Source organism: Labrus mixtus, chromosome 7 (genome assembly GCF_963584025.1).
Source record: "Labrus mixtus chromosome 7, fLabMix1.1, whole genome shotgun sequence".
NCBI lineage: Eukaryota > Metazoa > Chordata > Actinopteri > Labriformes > Labridae > Labrus > Labrus mixtus.
In genome coordinates, this window is record NC_083618.1 from 19,975,789 (window position 1) to 20,003,606 (window position 27,818).

At 40.6% G+C, this 27,818-nt stretch overlaps 2 protein-coding genes across 4 annotated transcripts in view; one reads left to right on the forward strand and one right to left on the reverse strand.

The window, feature by feature from the left end:
• The window catches only part of ece1 (endothelin converting enzyme 1), a 516,542-nt gene that overhangs the window by 25,081 nt on the left and 463,643 nt on the right, over positions 1-27,818 (reverse strand). The window contains exon 2 of one of the 2 annotated variants that reach the window (XM_061041176.1): positions 1,759-1,813. The gene's annotated coding sequence lies outside the window, so the exon portion shown is untranslated. The remainder of the gene's footprint in view (positions 1-1,758; positions 1,814-27,818) is intronic. The other variant, XM_061041175.1, reaches the window with a different exon arrangement.
• On the forward strand, positions 6,648-26,976 carry alpl (alkaline phosphatase, biomineralization associated). Of its 2 annotated transcripts, none has more exons than XM_061041147.1 (12): positions 6,648-6,802; positions 13,346-13,494; positions 14,204-14,323; positions 15,387-15,502; positions 16,950-17,124; positions 19,347-19,522; positions 20,427-20,567; positions 20,724-20,793; positions 20,929-21,063; positions 24,720-24,911; positions 25,047-25,166; positions 26,040-26,976. In XM_061041147.1, exons 2-12 carry the CDS (start codon positions 13,422-13,424, stop codon positions 26,321-26,323), a joined length of 1,602 nt encoding a protein of 533 aa, XP_060897130.1. In that variant the 5' UTR covers positions 6,648-6,802; positions 13,346-13,421; the 3' UTR covers positions 26,324-26,976. The 2 variants fall into 2 exon arrangements, with proteins under 2 accessions (XP_060897130.1, XP_060897131.1); XM_061041148.1 differs by lacking the exon at positions 6,648-6,802 and adding an exon at positions 8,288-8,430.

Consider the following 27,818-nt stretch of genomic DNA (forward strand, 5'->3'; position numbering starts at 1 on the left):
TCCTGTGTCACCACCGTCACGCACTTCATCTCCTTAATGCGGCCAACGTTTTTAAGTTCCATCAGCAACCGTTTTGCATGCACAGTTCAGTAAAGCATGCCCATCTGTGTGTTTCAATGAAAGGGCTTTGAATGTGTTGATATAGGTCAAAAGTACAGCCGATTATGGGACTATAATGTCATTCCAAAGTTATTGGAAAGCTCTCAGTTTGACTTTTTCATGATGAAGTCGGGATTAAATGGAAGCTTGTTTACAGTGAGATTTCCAGCCACAGATAACAGGAGATTACCTGTTCCTGCTGTTGTTACGGTGCCCTGCAGCCACACTCACCATCACACCTAGGTAATGAATAACTGCTGAGTAAACAGAACTCCGAAAACACAACACACACACACACACACACACACACACACACACACACACACGTAACATTAATAAAGCAATCAATCACAGGGGCATCAGCGTGAATGTTTAGTGGAGTGAAAAGTTCACTGACGCAAGACGAGTAATAAAATCCCTCGACGTAGTTATTGGTTTGAATTTGTAGCACAAGAGTTTGTCATTTTAACAGCTTCATGAGACATAATAAAGCCGAGCCAGTAAGAGGAAAAAAGAAATGACGCAGAGAAAGAAGACACAACACGTCTCCCTGTGAATAACAGAGACTTCATGGGTCATGCCCAGATGAATTACAAAGTCGATGCAATCAATATTTTGTTGCAATAAAGCGGCTTTAATACACCCAAATCTCAATTTAATTACCTGAAAGCTGCTACTTTATTTACTGTAAGTATGCATGCTTGCTACCATAGTCTTCTTTGCCCCCCTCAATTTGGGTTTTGGGTGTATTAAAGCATGAAAGAGCAAACTTCATAAAAAGAAACAACACTGGGTTAAATGTCACCTCTGTAGTTGATATTCTGAGTTGGTTTTGCTGAAATGTTGATCATCTATAATTAATGTCCTCTTCCATGTTGTTACCTACAATCACCTCCTTAGAGTCCTCATGATCAATCAACCCTAGACAACCCAACCTAACATTTAGACAGTTAAAAGTACCGAAATGTTATGCCTTTGCCAACATTAAATAAAGCAAAACAAACATGCAGCTATACTGTGGCTGAACATAGTCATTTGGGCTACAATGTGGGTTTTGGTTGCAGCAGCTTTGGGATTTTAAATTGTCATACAAATAACTGAAACTTCACTTGACTCACCGAAAAGTACAAATGACGCTCAGATGAGGAAACCTTACTGGTGTCACAATATCGAGCTGTACCAAAGGAAACAGATTGTGAAACTTAGATGTCAAAAAAAAAAAAAAAAAAGTAAGCAAGAGTGAGGCTGAAAAGGAGTGACAATAAGCTCACGTATTGCACTGTTGAAATCTACCGCAGTTTTTAAATATTATTTTAATTCTACATTACAACATATTATGTAAATTCTCATATTAGATTCAAACACTTCGCAGTTCGGGTAAGGTCACTGACTCAATGAACTCCAGGCAAAGTCACAGCTAACTTTACGTACCCTGAAGTTATGTAAGAAATATAACACAAAAAAATGAATGAATTTTATGACAATTTTTTTTCAACAACCACACACACACACGCCTGACACAATCAACCCCCGAGTGGAATAAACACGTGTGCTGTTGTGTCATTCCTTTTAAAAACTTTATTAACCCACTAAACGCGTTGGGGGTTTTTTGTAATCAAAAGTAGCCTATATCTGGGTACAAGTGTAAAGCTCTCTTACCGTGTTATCTGATGGTCCACCGCCTCAGCGCCTCTGCCCGTGACTCCGGTGTGCTTTCTTTCTGACCGGGGACAGCGAGTGAGCCTCAGCTGAGACGACCAGAGAGGGATTCACTGTCAAGATAGTTCACGTCCCTCTGACACGCTCACCGCTGATGACGCTACACCGGAAATCATCGCGCACTCGTGTTTCTAGGAGGGAAAAAAAGTTACAAATTAAAGACAATGCGTTGATACCCTTAACTAGCCTTTAATCAGGCCCTACTTGACTTTAAAAAAGCTGTCAAGGATGATCAAATGAGCCTTGTGTGTGTGTGTGTGTGTGTGTGTGTGTGTGTGTGTGTGGGGGGGGGGGGGGGGGGGGGGGGGGGCAATGACTGAGGGATGAGTTTAGGGAGGCTAATAGATAAACTAACTGCCTGTCTGCAAAATTCATGGACATTAGTGATGGGAAGTTCGCTTCTTTCGAATGAGCTGGTTCTTTTGACTCTTTAAAACCCGACTCGTTACCTCAAGAGGTAACGAGTGAACCGCTGTTGAAAAATGAAGCCAATGCGGAAGGGGAAAAAAAACTGCAGTTCGTTGAGTGGCCGCTGGAGGCTGTCTCCAAGAGCCGCGGAAGTCACATACACACCACATTCAAAAATGCCTGTTTTTACAGCAGAAATTAACATGTTTACAGCCTGGTACAAAAAAGATTTTAACGTGATTAGTTATGACGAAGTATCGAGCTATGCATAGTTAGGCACGTGTCTGATTGACAGGAAGGTGCGAAGTAACGGTTTGTCAGGAGATTTAAAACCCGCCTTTGCTCCAGCTCTTAGCCTGTCGTTAGTTTGACTGCAAGTTAAGTTGAGACAGGATTTCAAGCATGGAGATCAACACCATAGCCACCTGTGGCAGAAGGGTGACGTCAGCCAGGCTTTGTCCATTAGCTACAGTCTAAGGTTTAGCTCCATGCTCCATTTGAGGGTCCATTTTGATTTATAATGTAGGCCTATAACAACCATAAATATTAACACTGTACTATAAATAAAAAGCAAACTAAACTAGTGAAATCAGATTTTAAAGCTTAATTCCACATGAAAATCACTTGGGTATCCAAAAATTGTGTAAACACAATAAATAAATTAGCTAAATTTACATCTATATGTCCCTTTGAGTCAAATATTGGATGCTGTTATGTTCATATCATGGCTTTCATAGTAAGTAAAGTTTTCAATTAAAATTTTAGCTTGCTGTCCATGAGTTAACCGTTAAAGTAAAAGCATACAAAGACTCTCCCAACATTTGCGGTCTAACTACAGATAACTAATAAGTAACAGTTAGCAATAGTTCAACTTAATCCTTCATTGAGTGGTTTATGTGCCCATGTTTTATAATTTAATGGCAAAATGAAGCTAGGCTACACAAACAAATCCCTATATCAACAATTTACAGAGTAATATCTAAAAAAATAAACCAAGCCTGACAGTAGAATTCAAGGAGAAACATTACTGTGCTAACTGAAAGCTAGTTCTCTTGACCTACTTGAACTGCTCGATAGAAATGTGGCCAATCATTTTTTTGAAGAACTGAATGAGCTTGGTGTGAAGCAACCTTAAATATAGTAAGCTATATTTCACATAGAACAATCAATAATGTGTGACATTACAATAACATCCTGAGACAAGAAGTTAAACAAAATCCTAACCACGCTAACCTGAGGCCTACCTGACTTGGTTGTTGGTTGGTTTTAATGGTTCCTGCTAACTAGTTAACTCTAGTTAACTATCAAATATATAAAGCTGTATAAAAGTGTGTATCCAATTTTTGGTTTTAGATTGTAGTTCATATCTGTCAGATTGTTCAACAGATACCAATTTCCAACTGTGATGGGCTGAAACCTGTGAAACAGTGACACCCAGAGATGGCCACAATCACTGCAGCCAGGATCCCATATTCACGTTGTCTCAAAAAAAATAGCAGAGGATGGTAAAAAATAACATTTCCCTAAGGACTGTACTTTAAAAAAGAGGTTTTATAAAATAGGCTTGGTCAGTTATTGTGTAGTGAGAAAGACATGACAATCAAAAAATATTATGAGTTTGTAAAATGTGAGGCATTTTTAAGGATGCTCTGGTGCCTTTCAAAGGTGTTAAAATTATGGATTTTAAAGACAATATATTACGCAAAATGCACTTCACCGTGGGTTTCTAACACTAATATGTGTCCCTAGCCTGTCGGAAAAACCCCCAATGATGAGAAAAGTCCATCCTCTCCATCGTTTGCCTGCTCAAACAGGCCGTTTGGAGATTTTCCCTCTGTGACATCACAAAGGGAATATATGCCTTCCCCAGGTGGGTGACACTCCCACAGCTAGGTGTTTGTTTTGCCCTCCGAGCCTGCCTTCTCACCGTGAACAATAAGGCATGGACATACTATGCCTGTATACGTGTATATCTAGACACAGAAACAGCTTGCTGAGCAGGGCTGAAATACAGGGGATAGGCATGATCAAATACATGACAGGATTTTTTGCAAGAAACTTCACAGACATGTTTTGGGGACATCTGAGACTTATTTAAACTTTTTAATAAGGAGTAGGCTATATTATGTGACCTAATCCATTGGTTTACATTTTCTTCGCTATTTCTGTCTTAAAGTTTAGTATTTTCTTCTGGACCTCTATCTTGTATATATTCAGTCAGCTTCGTTAACATCCTCCTCTCACCCACCTCCTCTACAGAGTCCAGAGGACAGTCCAAGACAGAACTGGCCCTCCTGACCAGTCTGTTCAGTCTCTTCCTGTCTCTCTCTGTGCTCCCTCCTCCCCAGCAGACCACTGCAGAGAAAAGTGCAGACACCACCACAGTGTCATAAAAAGTCCGTAACAGAGTCCTGCACACTCCAAAGGACCTCAGTCGCCTCAGCAGGTGTAGTCGACTTTGGCCCTTCTTGTACAGGACGTCTGTGTTGTGTGACCAGTCCAGTTTATTGTTGAGGTGAACACCCAGGTATTTGTACGTCTCCACCCTCTCGATGTCCAAGCCCTGGATGTTCACCGGTGCAGTCTGGGGAAGTCAATCATCATCTCCTTTGTCTTGCTGGCGTTGAGCTGAAGGTGGTTGAGCTCACTCCAGTCGACAAAGTCCATGATGACCTGCCTGTACTCCTGTTCGCTTCCCTGAGACACACAGCCCACGATGGCTGTGTCATCGGAGAACTTCTGCAGGTGGCAGCTCCCAGAGTTGTATCTGAAGTCCGAGGTGTACAGGGTGAAGAGAAAAGGGGAGAGAACTGTCCCCTGCGGGGCCCCTGTACTGCAGACCACCATGTCAGACTCACAGTCCTGAAGCCTCACGTACTGTGGTCTGTTGGTGAGGTAGTCCGTTGTCCATGCAGCCAGGTGACAGTCCACTCCCGCCCTCTCCAGCTTCCCCCTGAGCAGTGCAGGCTGGATGGTGTTGAGGGCACTGGAGAAGTCAAAGAACATGACCCTCACAGTGCTGCCGGTGTTCTCCAGGTGAGTCCAGGATCTCTGCAGCTGGTAGATGACGGCGTCATCCACCCCGATGTTCGGCTGGTAGGCAAACTGCAGAGGATCCAGATTTGAAGTCACCAGGGGGCAGAGGTTGTTGAGGACGATCCTCTCCATGGTCTTCATCAGGTGAGAGGTGAGGGCCACAGGTCTGAAGTGGTTAGGCTCCCTGGGGTGAGATGTCTTTGGGTACTGGCACCACGCAGGAAGTCTTCCACAGAGTCGGTACCCTCTCCAGTCTCAGGCTCAGGTTGAAGATGTGCAGAAGGACCTCACAGAGCTGGTCTGCACAGTCCTTCAGGAGTCTGGAGCTGATGCCGTCGGGACTGCGCTCTGGTGGGTGGGGGTGGGGTTGGGAGCAGAATCAAATCTATTGAAGAACAGATTCAGTTCATTTGCCCACTCCCTGTCTCCTGCTTCAGGGCCCCTCCCACGACCTCTGCTGTGACCTGAGATGTTATTCAGGCCCCTCCAGACTCCCCTTGCATTTTTATCTTGTAATTGCTCCTCCATCTTTGCCCGGTAGCTGGCTTTCCCCTCCTTGATTTTTTTCTTGAGCTCCTTCTGCACCCTCCTCAGCTCCTCTCTATCTCCAGATCTAAAAACCCTCTTCTTTTCCAGCAGCAGGGATTTCAGCTCAGGGGTCACCCAGGGTTTGTTGTTGGAGAAACACTGTACTTCTTTGGTGGGTACAGTGTTCTCAACACAGATGTTTATGTAGTCTGTGATACATTGTGTCAAGCTGTCGATGTCCTCCCCATGTGGGCTGCACAGCACCTCCCAGTCAGTGGTGTCAAAGCAGTCCTGCAACGCCTCAGTGGCCTCCTTAGACCACTTCTTCACATACCTAGCTATGGGGGGGTTGTTTGTTTTTTCACCATAGTATGTAAATGGCTTACAGTCTCACCAGGTTGTGGTCTGAGCGCCCCAGTGTGGGGAGGGGTGATGATCTGTATGCATCCTTGGTGTTTGCATACAGTAAGTCCAAAGTTGTATTGTCCCTCGTATGGCAGTCAACATACGGAGTGAAAGTAGCGATGGTTTTAGTAGGGTTTTCTGCATGAATAGCCTATACTGTTATTTCTTCTTTTTAAGATTTCTTTCTGATCATATGATTTGTATTCATACTGGAATATTCATAAATGTGTATATATTTAAAGTAGGCTGTCAGACTTCTTCCACCACTTGTTAGTGTCAGTAGGCTATAATCATATTGCCCGGTCATTGAAGCAATGGCATCGGTCGTCAGACAGGGGGAGCTCTCGGTCCATCTCCTTCCACAGCGTGCACGGCATGGCATCGTTATTTCTAAGGCTTTTCTTTTTTTTTCCTTCTTTTTTTTTTCCCCTCCCCTCGTGGGATACAGACCGCTATTCTCAGACCCCCAGAGCCGGAGATGAACAAGTGTGGCCTTATAAAAGGACTGAGAAACAGCGACAAGGACACACATTTCAAGGTGAAGGATTGAATGAACTGCAGTCACATTTGGATGCAGATTTGTGTCCCGGGAGAAACGCCGCTTTCAGTAAGTAAAACGACACCAGAACTTTTTTTTTTTTTCTATTTTGGCTTTCTTTTTAAACCGATAACACGCTGCTTTTGGAGAGCTGCCTCTTCTGCGTCCGATCATCTTGGCTGAACTGTTCGGTGACAGCTTGTTTGTAATATCCGCATCTTTACTCTCAGCATCCATGCTTCATGACTTTATCCTTGTTTTGAAAGAAAATGCAAACGATGCACACTGGATTTGAAAGACTTTTTGGTCAACTGTTGCACCCAAGACCAGGTTTTTGAACGCCCCCTTTTCCTTTAGGATTAACAGTTATCTGATGAGCTTTAGTAGTACGTTTTAAACTCTTTTATTACTAAGTCATACATGATTTGATTTGCTAAAAAAACTCAACGTAATTTAGACAGTTTGAGTTTGTAGAACAGCTTGCAATGGTTTCATGGGTTTCCCTGTACCCACTCCTTGTTTCCTGTCCCTTTAATGTATAGGAGGTTGTAGTAAAAAGCAATCTGGTCTCTATTTATGGCATTTTTGGGGGAGTTTTGACACCAGGCTGTCTTTGGGAGTTTTGGGAGGCATGAACAAGTTTTGGAGTTTTAGTCTTACACCTCCCATTCATGACACATTCTTACACTGATCATGTGTAATCGCTGCAACTAACTATCATTTTGTCATCAAGAAATTTGAGGATTATTTTCAAGATACATGAGTGCAGTACCGGCAATATTTAGGCAATCATAAAAAGGCCCAAAGTCACGTTAAACACTGTTTGGTTGAACCCACAGTCAGAAAATGTCAACATTGTTTACTTGATGTGTTCAATGGGAGACGAAAAGTTAAAAGTCTTTACATTGAAGGAGTCCTGATGAAGCAAAATGTTGTTCTTCCTGCTGAAAAACATGACTGAAAAGTTTGTGACTATTTTCTCTTTCGATTGAGTAATCGATCAATAGTGGCAGCCTTTTTATTTAACTTCAAAGTTTCATTGAAAAGCCTGCTCTACTCAACCAGGGTAAGTAAGACATCCAGTGCAGTGTGAAATCCAGTTAAAACGTTCGTTATTCTGCGTGCATCCAAGAGGTTGGACGAAGCAGCCTGGTGCAAGAAGCAAACCAAGCTGCCTATCTAAAACCTGGCAACTGTGTTTAGTGTCCTTGCCAATCAGAGTGAACTGAGACAGAGAAGATAACACAATCTTGTCTGTGGTAAAAACCCGGCACAGAACAATAATTGTAGAGCTTTGTTAGAGTATTCTCAAGCCTCTGTCTATCAGCCTGGCACTTCTCAGCATAATTAAAAGCCTAATCCTCCATTTGGAGCTCCCAGCTACCTTCTGGAGTGACACATTCAGGTGTCTGTGTGACTCGCTTCAGGCTTTAACAGCAGCTCAGAGGGGTGCAGTTATTTACTGCTGGGAATTTTCACCCTATTTGACACCAGCTGGGTTTTTCAGCTCGTTGAAACAGCCGTGAAACCATGACGGAAATGGGATCTAATGTGATTCTGACCACGGCCCTGTCTGGAGTCCTGCTGGTAGCCGTGGTGGTCCTGCTCTGCTACTTTATGTGCAGACTGGCAGGTCCACTGCCCAAGGGTGGACCTGGCACTTTTTAAACTGCACCTTTTGCTGCATCTTGGGAAAGGTAAAAGCAGCTGAATAATTACTTTTCCTCAAAACTTATGTCCATGGACTTCTGCCTGGTTGGACCCTTTCTTACTCCAGGTCGGCTCAGACTCACCAGTTCCTCATTAAACCAGATGGAGTCTGGCTCCATTTACAGACGGCGCAAGCTTTTGGATGTTTACGAGATGATGTTTACAAGCTGTTTGGAAATTGGTATTAAAACGGGAAAATGCAGTTCAAAGATACAATGCTTGCGCAATAAGTGACAAAAGGGCAGGACATGATGAGAAACACTATTAGCAAAAAATAAATAGCATTTAGTCATATGTTGCCAGAGATGTTCTAATAGTTTTTTTTTCTCCTTTTAGATGCCTAGATTATTGGAAATAACCATATTATTGGAGAAAAGATTAAGATTATACTTGATTGAGGGGAACAGAGGGGAAATTCAGGTGTTGCAGACAAAGACAGTAGAAGTAGGAAATACAACATAAAAACTGAAACAGAGCAGATAAAAGAGGAGGTGTATACAAGGAGAATAAAAAATGGAGAAGTGAACTATACAGGACAATTAAGAAATTCTGTGCAGTGAACGGCTAGTTAAATTGACATGTGATGGTTCAAAGTGACTTGGGATGAGATTAATAGCAGCGAGTTATGTAAACAGTGTAAGAGCAGTTTGGTATGATTTCTGATGTTTTGACTGAAATTACACTCTGTAATCACCAGACTGACGTTTATCATCACGTAATAATTGACCTAAAACAAGTTGAATTTAAATGATAGATTATGGTTCAGATACGCCGTTTCCACCAAGCGGTCTGGTTCAGTCCCGTTCGGTACGGTAAACATTTATTGGTGTTTCCACTGTTTAATTGGGAAGGTACCAAAATAACTGCTCCGTACCATCCTACTTTTTTGGTTCCTTTCTTTTGGGGTGCCAAGCGTACCCATCAGACCCTAAAGGGTGAAGCTAGACACGGATTTGGAGAGAGCCATTTCAACGCTGTGTTTATTTTTATTTTTTTAAAGATTTAATTTTTTGGCTTTTTGTGCCTTTATTGGAGAGATAGGACAGTCGATAGAGTCAGAAATCAGGGAGAGAGAGAGAGAGTGGGGAATGACATGCGGGAAAGGAGGTAAAGGTAAAGAAAGGTGGCACACTAACCACTGCGCCACCAGCACCACTGTGTTTTTTTTTTGCCTCGGAGATGCAGACCTTCCTAGGAATCATTGACCGTTTTTTACTGTGTCACGTTCTTCTTCTTTGTTGACTTTATTGGCTGTTTTCACGATGTCGAGCCGCTGTGACTTAGTGATGTGTAAGGGTACAGTTGGCTGTGGAAACGCAAACAAGATCAGGGTTTACTGTACCAAACTGGACTGAACCAAACCGGGCCGCTTGGTGGAAACGGGGCTATAATACGGTACTTTTAAGTTGTTCCTTCAGATACCAAACGCTGCTTTTTGGGAGGCTTTGGTAGCCGACATTGACACATTGTGTTAGTATCCCAACAAATCCATATAATGCGATACTGTACATCTTGAAATTGAGTTCTTTTTATAGATATTTGCACAGAACTCCACACACACTCAACCAAAAAGGGCAAAGGGAAGATTTTTGTGATAAAAGTACTGTCTAAGCAATGTCTTGAGTGTTTCTTCTTCACGGGTGGTCGTGTCCAGTCAATCATTTAGTGTTAATCGGCTTTATTAGGGCCCTTAAACCTCTCAGCACTATGGAGCTCAATCCCATTAAAATGACCTTGACTATAAGCACAGGGAAGAAAAGAAAGAGGGTGTGGGTAATTATAGATGAAAGCTTGGCCTTAAGGTTCCCTATTGTCACTACCAGCATTGACAGCAAGGCCTCCAGCTTGACTTCACCAAGCTCTCCGTTTTGTTTCTGCTGAGACAGCTGAGGTGGCGGGCTGAAAGATCTTTCTTTAAACTTTGGACCCAGGGTTAAACATCACAAAAGAAACTAATTCATCAATACAGCTTTGATGGCATGGGAACAAAACGTTGGTTGCATTCTTTTGGTGCTTTTTTTTTTTTTGTTTACCTTTTTTTTTTGTCTGTTTCTTTATTTAGAGAATGTCAAAAGAAGGCAGAGCATATTATAAGTACTTCAGATAACATGTGCAGTAGTATGCTCATGTAAACATGGTATTATGATGTCAGATATCTGGATAAGTCCAGATAAGGAGGATTTGCTGTTAGCGAGGCGCTCTCAGCAGCACAAAGATGTTTTCTTTTCTTACTCTCATCAACTGAAGCTGAACATCTAACCTGCTACTGACCGATGTCCAAAATAATATACTAACTGGCATAAAAGCACCACCCACTGACAATCAGTTTTCAAATAGCAAACCTGGAGTTTTCTGCATCAGTTGTGAAAAGAGAGGAGGACGGAAATGTACAGAAACCTGGAAAAATTGTCCCCTGAAAGATATTCATCATGCTGTTTACCAAAACTACAGTGTTTACCCTACCCTTCATCTGGGGTGGCGGCCCGCTCTATATAATGAAACATGACTTTCCACCACTTCAGAAGAAAGGTACACAATATTTTTTGATGGGATTTATGTGCACTTGTTTCATTTCAGCAGATCATTAACGTCTTTTTCATGTTTCACTGTCCTCTTCAGCCAATTGAGAAATACATTTCCAGAATGTATGAATAAACAACTTGTTATTGTGTTGGCAGCCTACATCCAGCATGTGTATTTGCCTTGAGCCCATCCCTTGTTGTCATTGTTTTCAGACACAGACCCATTGATCTGATGTCAGACAACAATCTAAAGAAAAAAAGACTCTTCCATCGCGGAGTGAATCGACTGCTTTCCTGAGCGTCCAGCGTGCTGCACGTTACAATCAGACAACACTCCTTCCTAAGAGTTTTCCCAGGAGGTGCTCAAAGTTTTGTAATAAGCTGAATCTGAGTCAGACTCTGTGTCTCTGAGTGCACATTTACACGCCTGCACTGTGCATTGCAAAGGTGGTAACAGCAAACATGAAGTCTCACTCGTGTAAAAAAATCATCACACACTGAAACGCTTACTAACTTGTTTATCATTTGTAACAAATCGTGTTCAGATTTAAACTTGGTTAAGATCGCGTTCAAAACACTTAACTCTGTCAGACACGAATCATGCAGAATAAAAAAGTGATTTTCTCTGAAAGCAACATCACCTTTAAACATTATTTACTTCATATTCAGTCCCCTCACGTTTACAGAATGTACTGTAAGCAAAGCCCAGCATGCCAACTTACAGTTTTGTATAGTTAAGTATCTAAAATATGTTATGGTATCATTTTACGCGTTATAAAGTAACACAGCAGAGGAGCAACATTGAGATATATGAAGACACAATTTCAAATACCAACAAAAGCAGATTTGGTTCCACATCCACCTTAATTTATGTTTCCTCTGAATACATGTGATAGGCATGATGAATGAAACAAAAGCGTTTATTATTTTGTACTGTTAAATGCTAATAAACCTATATCTTGGCGCTGCGTCTGACACAAACCATGTAGGATACATGTCAGTCAGTATGAGTGTGTTAAAGAAGAAACTCACCCTCAGTAGGACACGCAAGCGGAGCAGAGACATTGCTCAGGACACTGAAATGCATGAAAAGCGTTCATGCTCTGCAGAAATACAGCGAGTGCACGTGCATTCTGTGAATCCATAAATAAAGTATGTCACGTCTTCCTCTTGGAGTTGGCGGATGGGCTGGTGTTGCAGCCACCTCGACTGAATGGTAGGGGGAAACACTGCAGTCTTTTCGCACTGACTTTTAACAGACTCTTTTCCCCTGCCAGTCCCCTTGTAAGAAATCAGCACAAAGTGGTGATGAGCTGATGTGTGAACATAACAGTCAACCGTCTGGAACACTGTCTGCAAGTGAATAGGCAAGGGGATAACACATTGAGCAACATTTTGCTGCTTCTATACTTCTCGCCTTTTTTTATTTATTCTTGCATCACTTGTGTTGCAGAAAAGTTCTTATACATGTCCTATTAACCTGAAAGCAGTCACCATTTCAGAAGATTCTCCCCAGTCCTCGTCCTGCATGCTTTACACGAGAGCCTCCTCACGTGAAGCCGAGTGTTTTGAATTTCGTTTAAGAGACATGTGGGAGCATCAATTCTGGAAAATATTAGAACCGGAATTTTCTGAAATTATTTAGAAAATGTCAAGAATGAATGTATACTCCCGCACACTGTTTAACTTTCAAACATACATGTAAAGGCATTATGTCGCAGACTGCAGCACTCGACCTCATCAGGCAAAAGCCCTGATAAAGTTGACTGTAAATGTATTGTTGCAAGTTCGACAGTGTGCAGGGTTTAACCTGTACATTTTTGATGGAGACGTTTCCCTTCTATCTACGCACCTGTCTGATAAAATAGATGTGTAAAGTATTTCAAAATGTGTCAGAGTGAATGTACAAAAGCAGATTTTGACTTGTTTTGTCGTCCAGACCTTTGGTTATGATAAATCATCAAATGCCAGTTGTAGTACTCAGATAGTACCAGGACACTGTGGCATCAAAACACCCTATTCCGGTTTCTGATAAGTCTAATAAAGCAAGGATTAGACTCACAACTGGGAAATAAGTATGCATGCAAACAGTTTTCATTTCTCTTAAGTTCCCCTAAAGCAAAGTGCCAATACTGGAGCAGATCTGTTAATTCATCTTGAGCAGCCTGCGATTATATCTGTCACTTACAGACGGTGGATATTTGGAGAAGTGAAGCACGTATAAGGAGTCTGATGTTTGTCTTAAACACGTGTATTTTGTGAAGTTAACACAGAGTAAACACATATTAAACCAGTTTGTCAGAGTCAGTGTGTGACGAAGGGACACAGACTTAATTACTGTTGTGTGTGTGTGTGTGTGTGTGTGTGTGTGTGTCCCTAGCTGTGAGGCGACTGCAGACAGGCTCTCTCAGCTTTAAAAGTGGCATGTTACGCGCCAGCCGCACAGAGACGACAACATGAAAGTGACAGCTCTGCTCATCATCTGCTCCTGTCTGCTCCCGGAGATTTCAGGGGAGCCTAAATTCCCCGGTAAGTTGTCGTGTTTCCAGTCCCACAACAGCAGAAACAACAACCGTCTGGACGTGTTTTTTTTTTTCAAGATTGTAGGAGAACGTTTGGAGCCCTTAAGGAAGTTTAATAAGCCAATTGGATTTCCTGTTTTGAAAAAAGGACAATATGTTGCTATATTTGGTTCAGTTTTACTAAGACAATAACAGGAAGGTGTTCTTAGAAGGAACACCCTGCTCATCTGTAGGACACAGATGTGTTTTGTTTTACTGCATTTAGGTGAATCTGGTTCTGCTGGTAGGATACGAGTTATAAACATGGGGGAATTTGTATTTAAATATTTTGACTGATTTTGTTGCAATTGTAGTTTCATTGAACTAAGAATAACTTTATTGTATTGTAAGTCAATTTAATATCAAATCAGCCAAACGTTGTTTTTTGTTTCAGGTTCAAATATGAGGATTTGATCCTTCTCTCTGTCATAGTGGACAGAACAAGGTTTCCAGCTGTGTATTGCAAATACACTAACCCTCATCAGGGATAAAGTTTAAAAAAAAGTTTATTTCAGAACATCTCTGTGTTTTGGACAGTTGGTTGTCTAGAACAAATCATATGAAGACACTGCTTTAGCTGTTGGAAATTACAAACATGACATTTGAAAGATCAATCTGCATCTACTTATTCCTCTCATTTTGGACCGCTAACCAGATGTATGTGTTGCAATACACAGAACATGAAAAGGATCCCAAGTTTTGGAATGCGTGGGCCCAGAAGACCCTGAAGAACGCTCTGACGCTGCAAAATCTCAATCAAAAGCAGGCAAAGAATCTCATCCTGTTTCTCGGAGACGGTAAGCAGGGACGTTCTAATATTCATGTTCTGATTTGAGGCAAGAAATTGTGAAATATCCCTAAAGGGCTGTTCCAATTCCCTTAAACGTGGAAGGTTACCTTGATGCAGGAGGACTTTAATTGCAATAAAAACTCACTTTTCTCCTTAATGTCGTTTTTATGGAGCTGAGCCAACAGTTTGGTGGGGTAAATTGAAATCTAGCTGAAAATGAACGAGATTTCACCAGTTGTTTTCTAACATGTGAGTTGCATGTATAGTATCGAATAGAACAAAACTGTGCTCCCTCCAGATCATTGAGCTTCTGTTTGTGATGGGCCGCTCATTGGTCGCACAATAACCTTTGTCCTCTCACCGGGCCTCTGCTCTCTGTTTGGACTATCGGCCCAACATGACATTCTTGCCCACTGCTGCGTTCAGGATCATGTTAACGTAGTTGGACAAAGAAGGCAGCATCTTACAGTTTTTTTTAAAGACTTATTGAAAACAAAACAAGTAATGTTTGCCCAAGTTGATCATGTTTTCCAGACATTGTTTGACTTCAAAATCATAGGATTCTGTTGGAATAACACTCAGCTGCACAGGAACAAAGCCATTCCTGTTTACCTAAAGGACTCTGGTTTTGTCTAACGTTCCTGCTTTATTTATGCAGGGCAGGCTGCAGAATGATTGTAAATGATCAGACTGAACCTTGGGCAAATATTTGACACTTTGCTTTCTCGCTGTTAACAAGACAAGAAAAACTGTAACCTATGAGCACAATGAAGAATTTCTCACACTTTCCTGAAGTCAGCTTTCACTCTTAAAAAAACAAAACAAAACAACAAACAACTTTGAGAAGTGAAATCAAGTGTTTGTTTTTGAAGTAATTTGCATCTGAGAAAATATTTTGCCTTGCAGCAGTCATCCTCGTTCTAAAGTATCTAAGAAAACAAAAAGATCTTGTGCAACCTGGGCACAGCGTGAACGAAACAAGTTAATGTTTGCAAAGTGTCCTCTTTTTTCTTTCCAGCCTTGAGGGGAAAACTAACAGTCCTAACAGTGGATGTGATTTTGGTGTTTAGGGATGGGCGTTCCCACGGTGACGGCTGCTCGCATACTGAAGGGTCAGCTGAACGGACAGAGCGGAGAAGAGACGCAGCTGGAGATGGACAAGTTCCCTTTTGTGTCTCTGGCCAAGGTCAGACACCATTATCATTGTATATATATATATATATATATACATAAACATACACTATGACACAATGTATTGATGTCAGTCTGTGAATGACTTCCTGAAAGGGTCCTATAACTTTAAACAAGGTCATTTAGTGTGTCATGTCATCCTGGCTCTCTATATTGTTACAGATTTGAAGCCAGGCAGTTGTTTGTTTACTTAGAACTCATATAGCAGCAGCTATGGCCTTACTCAAACCACTGAAACTAACGTCTGTAAGTCGGTATCATACATTCTGTCTTACTGCCGACGAATTGCCTCAAAAGACCGAAACAAAAGATGAACTACTACAGGGTGTCATGTGTGTAGCTACATCCAGATGTAGTTAAACCCTTACTGTGTGCCACAGACGACTATTGTTGTCTGAAATCTTTTTAAAAGGACAGAACACTCGCTGTTGCACTGGATGAGCACAGGAGATAACGGTGTCAGTTTAAGTGTCTGTATGTCTTGTAAATTATATATTCAGATTTTGTATTTCTAAATAAGTAGTATGGAAGTGTTGAATTTAATTATTTATATCAGGTAACATTTAAGAATGCAGAATAATGACTCCTATTAAAACTAGGGGGGGGGGGGGGGGGGGCTTTCTGACCAAATACAGAAACAGATCCTATTGACAAACGTTCTGTTACATGGAAAAAAAAAAACTGTATTCATTTTAATTTACAGAACTGATCGGAGGTCATTTTGGTTGTTTATTGTGTGTGCAAATTTGGAGACTTCAACAACCACACAACCATCCTGTTATTGTTGATATTGTCAACTATATCGTTTTTATTAATAAGGGTTCCTAATTAAAGGATTCAGTAAGAGTATAAAAGGTGGAAGAAAGTCAAACTGCAACAAATTAGCACCATTCCATACATGGAAATTCACCCAAACAAATCCTTATTAGGACTGTTTAAACAGTGGTTCTCAACTGGTGGGTCGGGACCCAGAGATGGGTCGCGGAGCCATTCTCAGTGGGATGGGAACGTGTCCCTGGGAAAAAGAAGTCTGTGAAGCACTTTTTAAGCATGTTTGTTTTGTTGTGTCTTGCTTCTGTCACATGTTTTGTACCGACTGAGGTCCAAACTGCAAATCTGATTGGTCGATTTTTTTACGGAGTTGGCGGTGGGTCCTCAGAATAGACGAGTTGACATAATTTAAGAGTTTTACTTTCTAAGTAGAAACATGTAGGCAGAGAGAGTCTAGAACAACATATTTGATGGTATTGGTCTTTTTATTGCAAATGCTGACAGCAAGAATAATCTGTCCTTTCCCTCTGCTATTATATGTAAGACTGTTGTCATTGGTTGAGCAACTGCCTGGTTATTATCACGTCTAAATAAGTTACATCACCCCACATCAGAATGACTTTACATGATCTGTGGTCTAACAACATTTTCAATGACCTGTCGCTCTGCAGACATACAACACAAATGCACAGGTGCCAGACAGCGCTGGCACGGCCACAGCTTACCTCTGCGGGGTCAAAGCTAATGAGGGCACGGTGGGAGTGAGTGCAGCAGCTGTCCGGTCTCAGTGTAACACCACAGAGGGCAACGAGGTCACATCCATCCTCAGATGGGCAAAAGACGCAGGTAACGTGATATAAAATGAAGACTACACAACACAGCCTCTTTCACAGATGTTTGTTTGTCTACAGCCTTGCACAATTTTCAGCTCTTTGTCATTAATTATGCGTTTCATGTCCATGGAAACAAAATGAGGTAATCGTGGCTTCTTTGTTTGTGGAAAATGTGAATACGCGCTGCTCACAGCTATGACTTTGAAGTGTTTTTGAAAGTGATTTTTTTTTTTCTGCCCATTCCCCTTTTCAGCCTTTCATGCTTTGAACCAAAGTCATCCTTAGAGCAGATTGTAAGTGACTTGAACATGACCCAGATGGTTATTTTTGGATGGAGTTTCATTTCACCAACTATTTTTCCAAAAGTTTCTCTATGTCATATATTTGGTGTGAAGTATTATCAGTTTTCTTTTTTTAAAGCTTTTTAATCTCATGTGGCTACATCCTGGTTTGCAGATTTAGTACACAGGTCTGGCTTTGAATTAAGTAATCAATTAAATGTTGTATCCACAGTGCCAGTTCATGAACACAACATGATTAAAAGCTTGAAAACTGCACTTTTCCTTTGGCTTTCACCCTTCAATGATTCATCATGGAGTTATGCAATCTGCTCGAATAGGCCACATGTAGAACAACCTTCAAAAAAATTTAAAAAGGCATGTTAAATAAGAAGACAGATGTGTGAAATGATAGCTCCCCGCGGATTTTCAGGGGGTGTTGGAGGGGATAAGTAAGGTGTGGGTGGGGGTCAGGGTATATCCGTGTGCGTAAGCATATGTGTGGGTTCAGGGGTCACAGATGATAAGAAATTAAATCATACCTCTGGGAACATGGCAGGAAGCAGCTGACCTTCACACAGAGCATACTGAAATGGAGAGGTATTTTTTAAATAGGTCATTTTATGAGACTGTTCTTTTCTGGTTTTGCATTTAATGTTTTTGTTAAAGTTTACATCCATAAGATTTATTTGTGGAAAGCACATTTTGAGTAGTGGAACAACCAATGAGTGGGATGCAAATTACAGATTGAATTTTTAGTTTCCTCATCCTGCAGGACCATACCTGACAAATGCAGCGTACAGGGTAATGTTTTGTTAGATTCAAATTTTTAAACCCGTGCGCCCTTAGATCAAACATTTGAATTTTTATTGAATAAGTTAGTCATTGGAGTGCACATTTTTTTTCTTTGCTCTATATGTTTTTATACTGACACATTTACACATAATTTGTCCTGAAAGGTCAATGTTTTAGAGTATGACATTTTTTCCAGTAGGTCAATAGATTCCCATATGAGATGGATTTCACTACTAATCACGGGATTGGGACAGGATAGGATAAAAAGTCAACCAAAGTGGATGAAACAGAATCATGATAACAATAGACCAATTTTATATGCAGACAAATACATTATTAAAGGTTATCATTTCTATCAGCTTTGGTGTCTTTGCTGGATATACGTGCATGAAGTATGTAGTGTGCGATGGTGCCAGTTTGAAAGGGCCCGGAAAATGCCGGTTTTGTTAAACGTAAGTTGCCAAATGGAGAGTAGTGGTAAGATTATTTTTTTTTATTATAAACTTAATGGTAGTGGGATGGAATGGGAGACATTCTACTTGGATTGAGACCGCACAGGATTTATTTTTTAATTCTGGCTCAGGATTGGGATGGGATGGGATTATTTTTGTGGGAGTTGGATGGGACTGGAGTGAAGAACCACTTCTGTGTCAGCGGCTAGTAAATATGATAAAATCACCCATCTACAGCTTATAGTGTGCAGAGTTACATTTGAACTACTGTGTCATTCTTTTGTAAAGGTAGCCCTGACCAATCCCCATACATAGGTTTTAGGACCGTGTGAAACAATTGTTTAATCCTTGGCAATGACCTGGGACTCTTGGGAATAAAAATAGGACCCCTAGAAAACCTGAACATAGGACCCTTGGTCGTAAACATTGGGCCGTTGAATGTGTACATGGGACATGAACATCGGACCCTAGAGAATAAGTATACCACTGAAAAATGAAAAAAGAACCATCGCAAGTTAACATAGAAGAAATTAAGCATAGGGCCCTCAGAAATAAGCATAGGATCCTTGGACATGAACATTGGACCTTGGTAAATGTTCCTTCTTTCTGTTACCTTGGTAAAGAAAAAACTTGGTCTGAATGTTCTTCTTGACAAAAGTTACTCATCACAAGTTGAAAAAGTTATCTGTATGTTTGGCTTTCCTCTGCAGGCAAATCGGTGGGAATAGTCACAACCACTCGGGTCAACCATGCGACTCCCAGTGCTTCTTACGCCCACAGCGTGGACAGAGACTGGTACTCCGACAACGAGATGCCAGCTGAAGCACTGCAGGCCGGCTGTAAGGATATTGCCAGACAACTCTTTGAAAACATTCCCAACATTGATGTGAGTCAAACGTTTCAAGTCTTTCTACGCAAATTACTAACAAGAGGGTCATTTTGATTTTACTGAAGTACACGACTAACTTTCCAAAGAATGGATTAAATAGTGTGTTTTGTTGGTTCGAGCATAAAACTCACACATTAGGATGTCTGGCTAAAAAGTAAACACTCTGAAGGAGTAGCTTAATCCAGCAATACTTATCAATTCAAGAGAATATTGTACTGCAATATTTTTAGAAAAAAATTGAACATTTAAAAAAAAAAAAAAAAGACTTACCACATCCACTCGCCCTGAAGTGAAAGACACAGCTCTTGCACAGAACAACAGTTATTTCCTAACTGTGTGAAATCTAGACGTTACAGCTTAGGTAAGAGTCTCGCTAAATTGGATTTGGAGAAGTTTTCACAACCACAGCCTAATTGGTAATCTTTGTTAGAGTACATCAAACACATTTCTTGATCATTGGACTGACGAGCTGTCTTCTAATTACATGATTCACAAACTTGATGCTATTTTATACACATCATTTTAGCATTTCATACACATAGAACTGAAGCTTAATTTAAAACCATTTGGAAACAACCATCGTGGAAAGATTAGTCAATTATACATTTGGTTTATTTAGAGAGTGTGTTTTCTACCAACTGGTGGCAATAGCATTAGCTGAGTTGAGAGTTCAGCCATCATTAGCTATAAAGTAGAGGTCTGATTTTTATTATTCATTGTTTGAAATCAAAGACTCATTATTTCAAAACTTACACAGACCTTTACCCATTGTTAATTGCAAATATGTCTGACAGTGTAGCTCAAGGGATTAGGATTAGCTCAAGTGTTAGTCAAGTGTTTCTCATGAACTCATTAAAAGCCTAAAACAGTTTTTTGTGTTATTCTTTTCTCTTGTTTTCAGGTGATTATGGGTGGGGGGAGGAAGTATATGTTCCCCAAAAACCAATCGGATGTGGAGTACCCTGGTATTGCAAAGCACAGCGGCACACGAAAAGATGGAAGGAACCTGGTCGAGGAGTGGACTGACAGAATGAAGGCTAAAGTACATGTCTCCTCCTCGTCCCTGTCTTTGCTCCCCTCATTTCTCTGCTCCCTCTTTTATCTTTCCAATTACATTTGCATATTTCGGAGTTCAAAGTGAACGCCGTGTTTCACTTTGCCGTACATTCATGACTTTTTTCCCCCTGTTACCGTGCAGAAAGGCCATTATGTGTGGAACAAGAAGCAGCTCTTATCACTGAACCCTACAAACGTGGATTACTTATTGGGTACGTTTTTGCTCTCGGTGTCTTTTGGAAACTCATTGAAGTGTAAATGAAGAGCCATATGTGTATGCATTTGCTGTAGGCATATTTTAGGCGCATTATCCTTTTTCTCCTTGAACCATGCCTGTGTTGCTTCAGGTCTCTTTGAACCTTCTGATCTGACTTATGACTTGGAGAGGAACACTGAGACTGATCCTTCGCTGACAGAGATGGTGGACGTGGCCATCAAGATTCTGAATAAGAACCCAAAGGGGTTTTACCTGCTTGTAGAAGGTGAGTTTTCGGCTAAACGTCACAATTGGACTATTCTCATAAAGCTCTATCAGACTGGCTACTATGTAATTTAAGTGCATACTGGGATTTGTTTGGGTCGATCATAGTTTTTATTGTGTATGAACTGGTAAGCACAACAGATCTTTTTGATGAACCAGGTAAAGCCAGTTTGTGTCTACAATTTGGAGAACAAATGATATGATGTGCTTTGTTTGCCTGTCGTTGTGCACCAGCACTGTTATTAGGTCATGTAATTATCTAGTGTGATGGCTGTCATCCTGTCATAGAACAGCTACGTAGAGTTGAGCACTGTTCCCTCTTTAAACATGACTTGCCAGGTCTGATTACCAATGAATAGAATCCGACTGTTGTTTCAGTTTGAGCAGACCAACCATGCTCAGTGAGCACGAGTGTCAAGTATACTGTTGATATATGGAATATTGTTGAATTGAAGCTTTCCCCAGTCATTGTGCCTGACTTGTTTGTCAATAGCTGAAACAAAAGCAGCATATTAATCAGTGACCTTTGTAGAGAGCCAGGTCAGCTGTTTTCTACTGCCTCAAGTTCTTAAAGCTGCACTTTTACTTCAAACTTGAAGCAGCAACCTCCGGTGTTATAAATGAAGCCAATGCGGAAGGTGCAAAAAACTGCTATTCTTCCAATGTCGGCTTGAGGGTGGCTCCAAGATCCCCGGAAAGCACAACACATTCAAAAAAGCCTGTTTTTTACATCAGAAATGAACATGTTTGCAGCCTGGTTTGAAAACCATATTGGTCCAATTAGTTATTGTCCTCATGTAGAGGGCAACAATATGAGTTATGCATAGTTAGGCGTGTGGCTGATCTGATTCACAGACATGTGCGATGCATTGGTAGGAGGTTTAAAACCCGCCGCCTGTTGTTGTGTGTCTGAAAGTTAGGCTGAGACAGGACTTCCAGTATGACATCTGCCGCTGATGATCCTCCAGAGCCCTCTGCGGTAACAGATGGTTTGACGTCATTCAGGCTTCATCCATTAATATTTACAGTCTATGGTAGCAGTGCAATTAGTAATCCGACCTGAAGAAGTAGCTTTTCTGTTTTTGACCAATGAATAACTGTAGTGTTTCTAGTCTTTAGCTTTACAGCCATCTGTAAGTCCTGGGTCTGTTTGCTGGGTCCACATAGGGATAACGAAGAAAAGCGGACTGGTATAGTTCTTGGGTACTCTCCATATCTTTTACCTTTTGAACCAGATATCTAAAATCTTTGCTGGCTTCATTTGAATCCCCAAAATAGAGCCGGAAGCACCCAGAGGCAAAGTTGTCAGGAGATAGCATCTAATATTTTTTTCTTTTTAATTACTTTCCAGTGTGCCAGTTTTTTACTAGAGTGAAAATTGTAGTATCTTGAATCTGTATATAATTCAATCATTTCTTCAGACATCTGTAACCCCCATTGGTAACAAAGACGTTGTTATCTGTTATGACAATCAAGAATCAGTCTATGCTCTACCAATTGCACATGTTGGCATAATGTTTAGGGAACATTTTTGAATATTTTTCCCTATAAAAGTTACCCTAGCATTTGGTTTACATGACACTTGTTCACGTTTTTTAAGCTTTTCAACAAAATGTCAGGTTCTCTATGAAAGATATTTAAGACAAAATGAACTTATTGCTACAGTTTCCCCAGAGAGGGTGTCAAATTCAGCTTGGTAATGTTAATAGGTAGACCCGCTAACACCATACACCTGTATGAGTGGAAAGAGGTGTCAAAGCAGCATGTTAGGCTGTAGTAAAAGAGATTTCCCTTCAGCTAAAGGAGTGGACATTCTTCATTTTTGCTGCTAGCCCGACATGAGTTGTTCACATGAAAGACTTTTATTCTATTAGAAGTCCTAAAAAAATGCCTCAAGACCATTTACTTGCCAGTTAGCATCATTGGAAAAGACTTATGATTCATTGAGTAGGATTTAGTTTCAGTAACACATTACAGTTCAAAAGAAACTATTTTCCAAGTCTTTTACTTTACTGCCAATTTTCACATAATTGCCCCTTCAAGGGACATTGCACAGCAACTTATAAAAACTCAATGATAAAAAAAAAAAAGATACAACATTCAGTAAGCATGAAATAGTTTGACAAACATAAGAGACAGAAAACATTAAAGTAATAAGTGTAGATACAGGTAGAGGATACAAAGAAGCATGTATCAACTGTGAACATTCAGAGATGTGTCAGTGTGTCGTATAAGGGATTTTTTTTCGGATCGTTTTAGGCTGTCCAAAGGGAAGGAAAACAACAAAATTATGTTATCACCATCCTTGTGAGTGTAACAAGAACAGAGAACTCTGTGAATAGCCAATGTCACCACAATATTAGATTTAGCAGGCACAGGAAGGTTGGTGTTGATAACTACGTGTCCTTGGCCAAATCTGTTGGAAGAAGTATGATAACGGTCTATCGCTGCCGAGGGCAAACACCTGCAAGAATGACAAGGATTGTTCAGCCAGACTGAGCGAGAGCAGAGGGGTCAGAATGTTTTTAGACAGAGTTTGTCGGATCATTGAGCAGCGTCTCACAGAAGATGAAAGAAGGCCCCAACACCTTTTTTGATGTTGGAATTGCGAGGGCTACGCTGACAACTTTTGTCACCTGTCAGATTTCTGGCATGCCCACTTCACATAGGCCACGTTTGTGGAAGAAATAAATGAAGCAGGGTTTGAACATTTTCTCTGAAGCTGTTTCTTTTTTCTATTCTTCTCTGAACTATGCCACTTTTTGTGAGTGAAAATGAGTGGAACACAGTTATGGCCTTTGTAGAAAGACTATCTTCAAGTGCCAGTTTCAACAATTACAGCATGCTGCCCCATTCATGCTCATCCTACAAGATTGATCTGCCTCAGACATGATTGAATTTCATGTCATACAAAGTAGTTTGTTTAAAGTATACCCTGCCAATAAACTTGCAGTGAAATAGTAGTTAGAGCATCTGTCGCTTCTGGTGCATGAAAGAAACAGGGAGAGACTGCTATGCAGAGGTCGCGTCACATTAATTTTCAGATTTCAGGACAGATTAGCCGGAGAAACCGAAACAGACTGTTCTTGTCTGGGTTTTGGAACAACAAAACAATGCACCATGATTGGCAACGGCACTGATGTCAATCAATGTCGTTGCCAAGGCTGTTGCTGTTTTCACCAATAGAAAAGCATCACTAATGCACCACAAGTCAAAGGTCAATACTGATTTGTGTGCTACTATCCTTCAAAGATTTTGACATGGTGACAAAAAATGGTTTCATGACCTCAGTTATTTGGATGTTAATGGGAGACTGGTTAGCAGCGAATTTGGAAACCTCTCCAGATTGTTTGGTTGGCTCGATTTGTAAGAGAAGTTCAAAGTTTGAAGTGATTCAAACTGGAGGAATCATAGCCATTATAAAAGCTTAGCTCAAAGATACAAGCCTTCCTATATTTAAAAAACAATATTTAAGTGTTGTAGAAATTGAAAAAAATAGAGATTTTGAGAAATGTTCAGACATTACTTTCATGCATATTTACCAATAAACAATAGATGAATTAATGATTAACAGAAAAGAATATGATCACAGCTTGAAATGTGGGTATATGTAACGTGATTGTATGATCTAACTGGAGATATTTGTGCCTCTCTCAGGGGGACGTATTGATCACGGACACCATGAGGGAAAGGCCAAGCAGGCTCTGTATGAAACTGTGGAGATGGACAGAGCCATCGGGAGGGCGGATCTCCTGACCAGCATCCACGATACATTGACCATAGTGACAGCTGACCATTCCCATGTCTTTAACTTTGGAGGCTACACACCCCGAGGAAACACAATATTTGGTGTGTAAAGGTTATAAGGACGTCCATGGTTGTACATGCCTTTGCTGTACCATGGACGGTTAATTGTGTAGGTTAATTATATTCAGACTTGTTCTGTTGTGATTATGGGGTTTAAATACTTGTTTTCATTTACAGGTCTGGCCCCGATGCTGAGTGATGTCGACCAGAAGCCCTTTACCGCCATCTTATACAGCAACGGACCAGGTTACAAACTTGTTAACGGTACAAGAGAGAATGTCTCCACTATCAACTACCGTAAGTTAATGTCCATGTTTGTTTTCTACCCATAACACCTATCGAGGGATAGATTGAGGGACTTTTGCTGTGTGTAATTGGCCTTCCAGGATCAAGTATTTAACATTGCCATGAGATAAAGGATTTAAAGTCAGGAGGGGAAACTAATAATTTCAGACTACAGCATCCTTATACCATCATCCTGCCAAAACACGGTCCACCATCATCCTCCAGCCAACAATAAACTTTGGCAGCATTATTAAGTTGTCTTCAACAAGCAATGTCAAAAATAGCAACCAGTGAATGTCAATGTGTAGCTTGCAATTTCTCCCTGTATATGAAATGCAAGTGCAAGAGACTTGCATAAACTATCGTAATTCGTTTTTGTGTCGAGGTGCTTGGCATCATCATCAGCTCAAATGAAACAATGTGATCTTCACATACTTAGGAATCAGTGTAATGCTAAAACTAAGAAAAGATGTGCCCCGTTGAGTATTCTTGTAAATACCCAAAATCAAAACATCCTTCAGTCCTCACAAATTCTTAAATGCATTTCCTTTCTCCTCAAACAATTTAAATTCATTTTAAGAAGAATATTCAGTGTTGTGTGTGCATGTATGTTCTAGCAGTGTTGCTGTTGCATTGGTACATATCTTGAGAGCATTCTGCTACATCATCAATATTGTGAATTCATTGTTAGGACTTTCTATCACACCACCCACATGCAGACAGAAACCATTAAGGAAAATATTGAATAACAAAAATCTCCACAGTTCTACTAGAGTTTAATAACTCCACAGTGAACTTTTAACTTTGGTTGCTTTTCCCCTTCATTTCTCAGGATTTAAAAACAATGTTATCTTTTCATCCCTTATCTGATTCCCTGCCTTTCAGAGGAAAACAACTACCAGGCCCAGTCAGCTGTACCTCTGAGCTATGAGACTCATGGAGGAGAGGATGTGGCTGTGTTTGCTAAAGGTCCCCTGGCCCACCTGCTGCACGGGGTCCATGAGCAGAACTACATCCCCCATGTGATGGCATATGCAGGCTGTATCGGCCAGAACAGGGAACACTGTCTAACACGCAGTGGGGCTGTCTCACACAGCGGGACGTCCACTATGGGCACAGTCCTCTCAAGCATCGCAGCCCTTTTCACAGTCACCCGACTGCTATGCTGACACTTTTAAACCTTTGAATTCCCTGTTTTAATCTGTCATTCATTTACATTTTAAATCTGTGTTTTTAAATGTTTGAATTTTACTCTTCATTATTTGATCATGGGACCACTGTTATGGCACTTGTGTGTAATAAGAAGAAGCAAAAAGAACCGGTTTTAATCTATTCTGGAAATTTGAAAAAAAAATAAAAAATCTAAGTAATAAATCACCCCAATGCACTGAATTAAAAAAGTGTAGTTCAGCACACAATTACAGATCCCAATTCGTGATTTGTCAGTAGAATAGCTTTTATGATGGATTTAAGGACCACTTCGTTAAATGTAAGCCCTTTAGGTTTTGAATATATAGATTGGTTTAATAAATGTAAATGTGCAGTTAACAGAATCTACCTCATTTGCTAGAAAACAAATCTATCATGTAACTGTGGTGTGTTCAGAAAGGCACATTTTGATGGACGGATTTTGAGCCGAAATCAGAGGCAAATGAATGTATCATTGACAAAAGAGTAAAAAAAATGACAATATTTCTCGTCATACAACTTTGTGCGTCCTTGTAATAGCACTGAAAAAAAAAGCCCACCCACCATTGTTGTGTCCAATAATAGAAGTTGTAAAACCTCTTAACCAATTAAATAAATATTTGTTTTCTGATAATCTGTTGAGTTTTGATTTATTTGTTTTTATTTTAAAGTGTAGCATTTAAATGCATGCCACTCGCCACAGCATTCATAGCAAAAGCTAATTTGCAATGCATATCCCAAGATATGGATTTTCTATTTTTGTTTCGTAAGAGTCCGTCACTACTTTCAAACCGAACTCAGAAACCAGAAATGTTCAGGGTGAGCTGCATGTTTGCACACAAACAGTTGAATTTTTCACCCTGACTTTACACAGACATTTTACTACAATCCCCCTACTAAAATTTCTGTGAGAATTTGGGGTGAGCCACTTTGGATGCACCAGGAAATAAATGAAGGAAAATTCACAGCGAGCAAGAAGGCGGGAAGATGCCTCTGACATCACAGGAGTGATGAGCAAGCAAACAGTGCAATAACTGTGCGTGAAGTGAAACGGTTTCCTATTCTTTTCTGCTATCGTTTTTACTTCATTGCTTGCTTCCTGAGACCCCCTCGCTTCTGTCTGACAGTATTAGTGACCCACTGAGAGATGCATATATGCATATGTGAACACTCAAGTCGGAAAAGCTTCAGAGTGGCTCATCGTAAAATGTACAAAAACATTTTAGGGGCTTCACTGTCAGCTCAATGTTTTTACATTCAAATTTTGTAAATTTTCGCACTAAAAATGCTTTGAGTGCTATTTCTTTTGTAGAGATGAAACATTATTTGATTCATGAGAGCAATTAAATGCTTTCAGATGAAAGGGATCACAGTTTCAACAACAGAATTGTGTTTGTCTGCCATTTAAAATATTCAACATCTGTCACTGTCACACAAGTACCCAGAAAAATATGTCGGTAAACATTTGTTTTTTTT

What these genes read in the sequence shown, in the direction of transcription:
- alpl (XM_061041147.1), top strand. Translation starts at nt 13,422, where the DNA reads ATGAAAGTGACAGCTCTGCTCATCATCTGCTCCTGTCTGCTCCCGGAG. An exon ending in AGGGGAGCCTAAATTCCCCG is followed by an intron (nt 13,495 to 14,203) that starts GTAAGTTGTCGT and finishes TGCAATACACAG; the next exon opens with AACATGAAAAGGATCCCAAG. An exon ending in AAACGTGGATTACTTATTGG is followed by an intron (nt 20,794 to 20,928) that starts GTACGTTTTTGC and finishes GTGTTGCTTCAG; the next exon opens with GTCTCTTTGAACCTTCTGAT.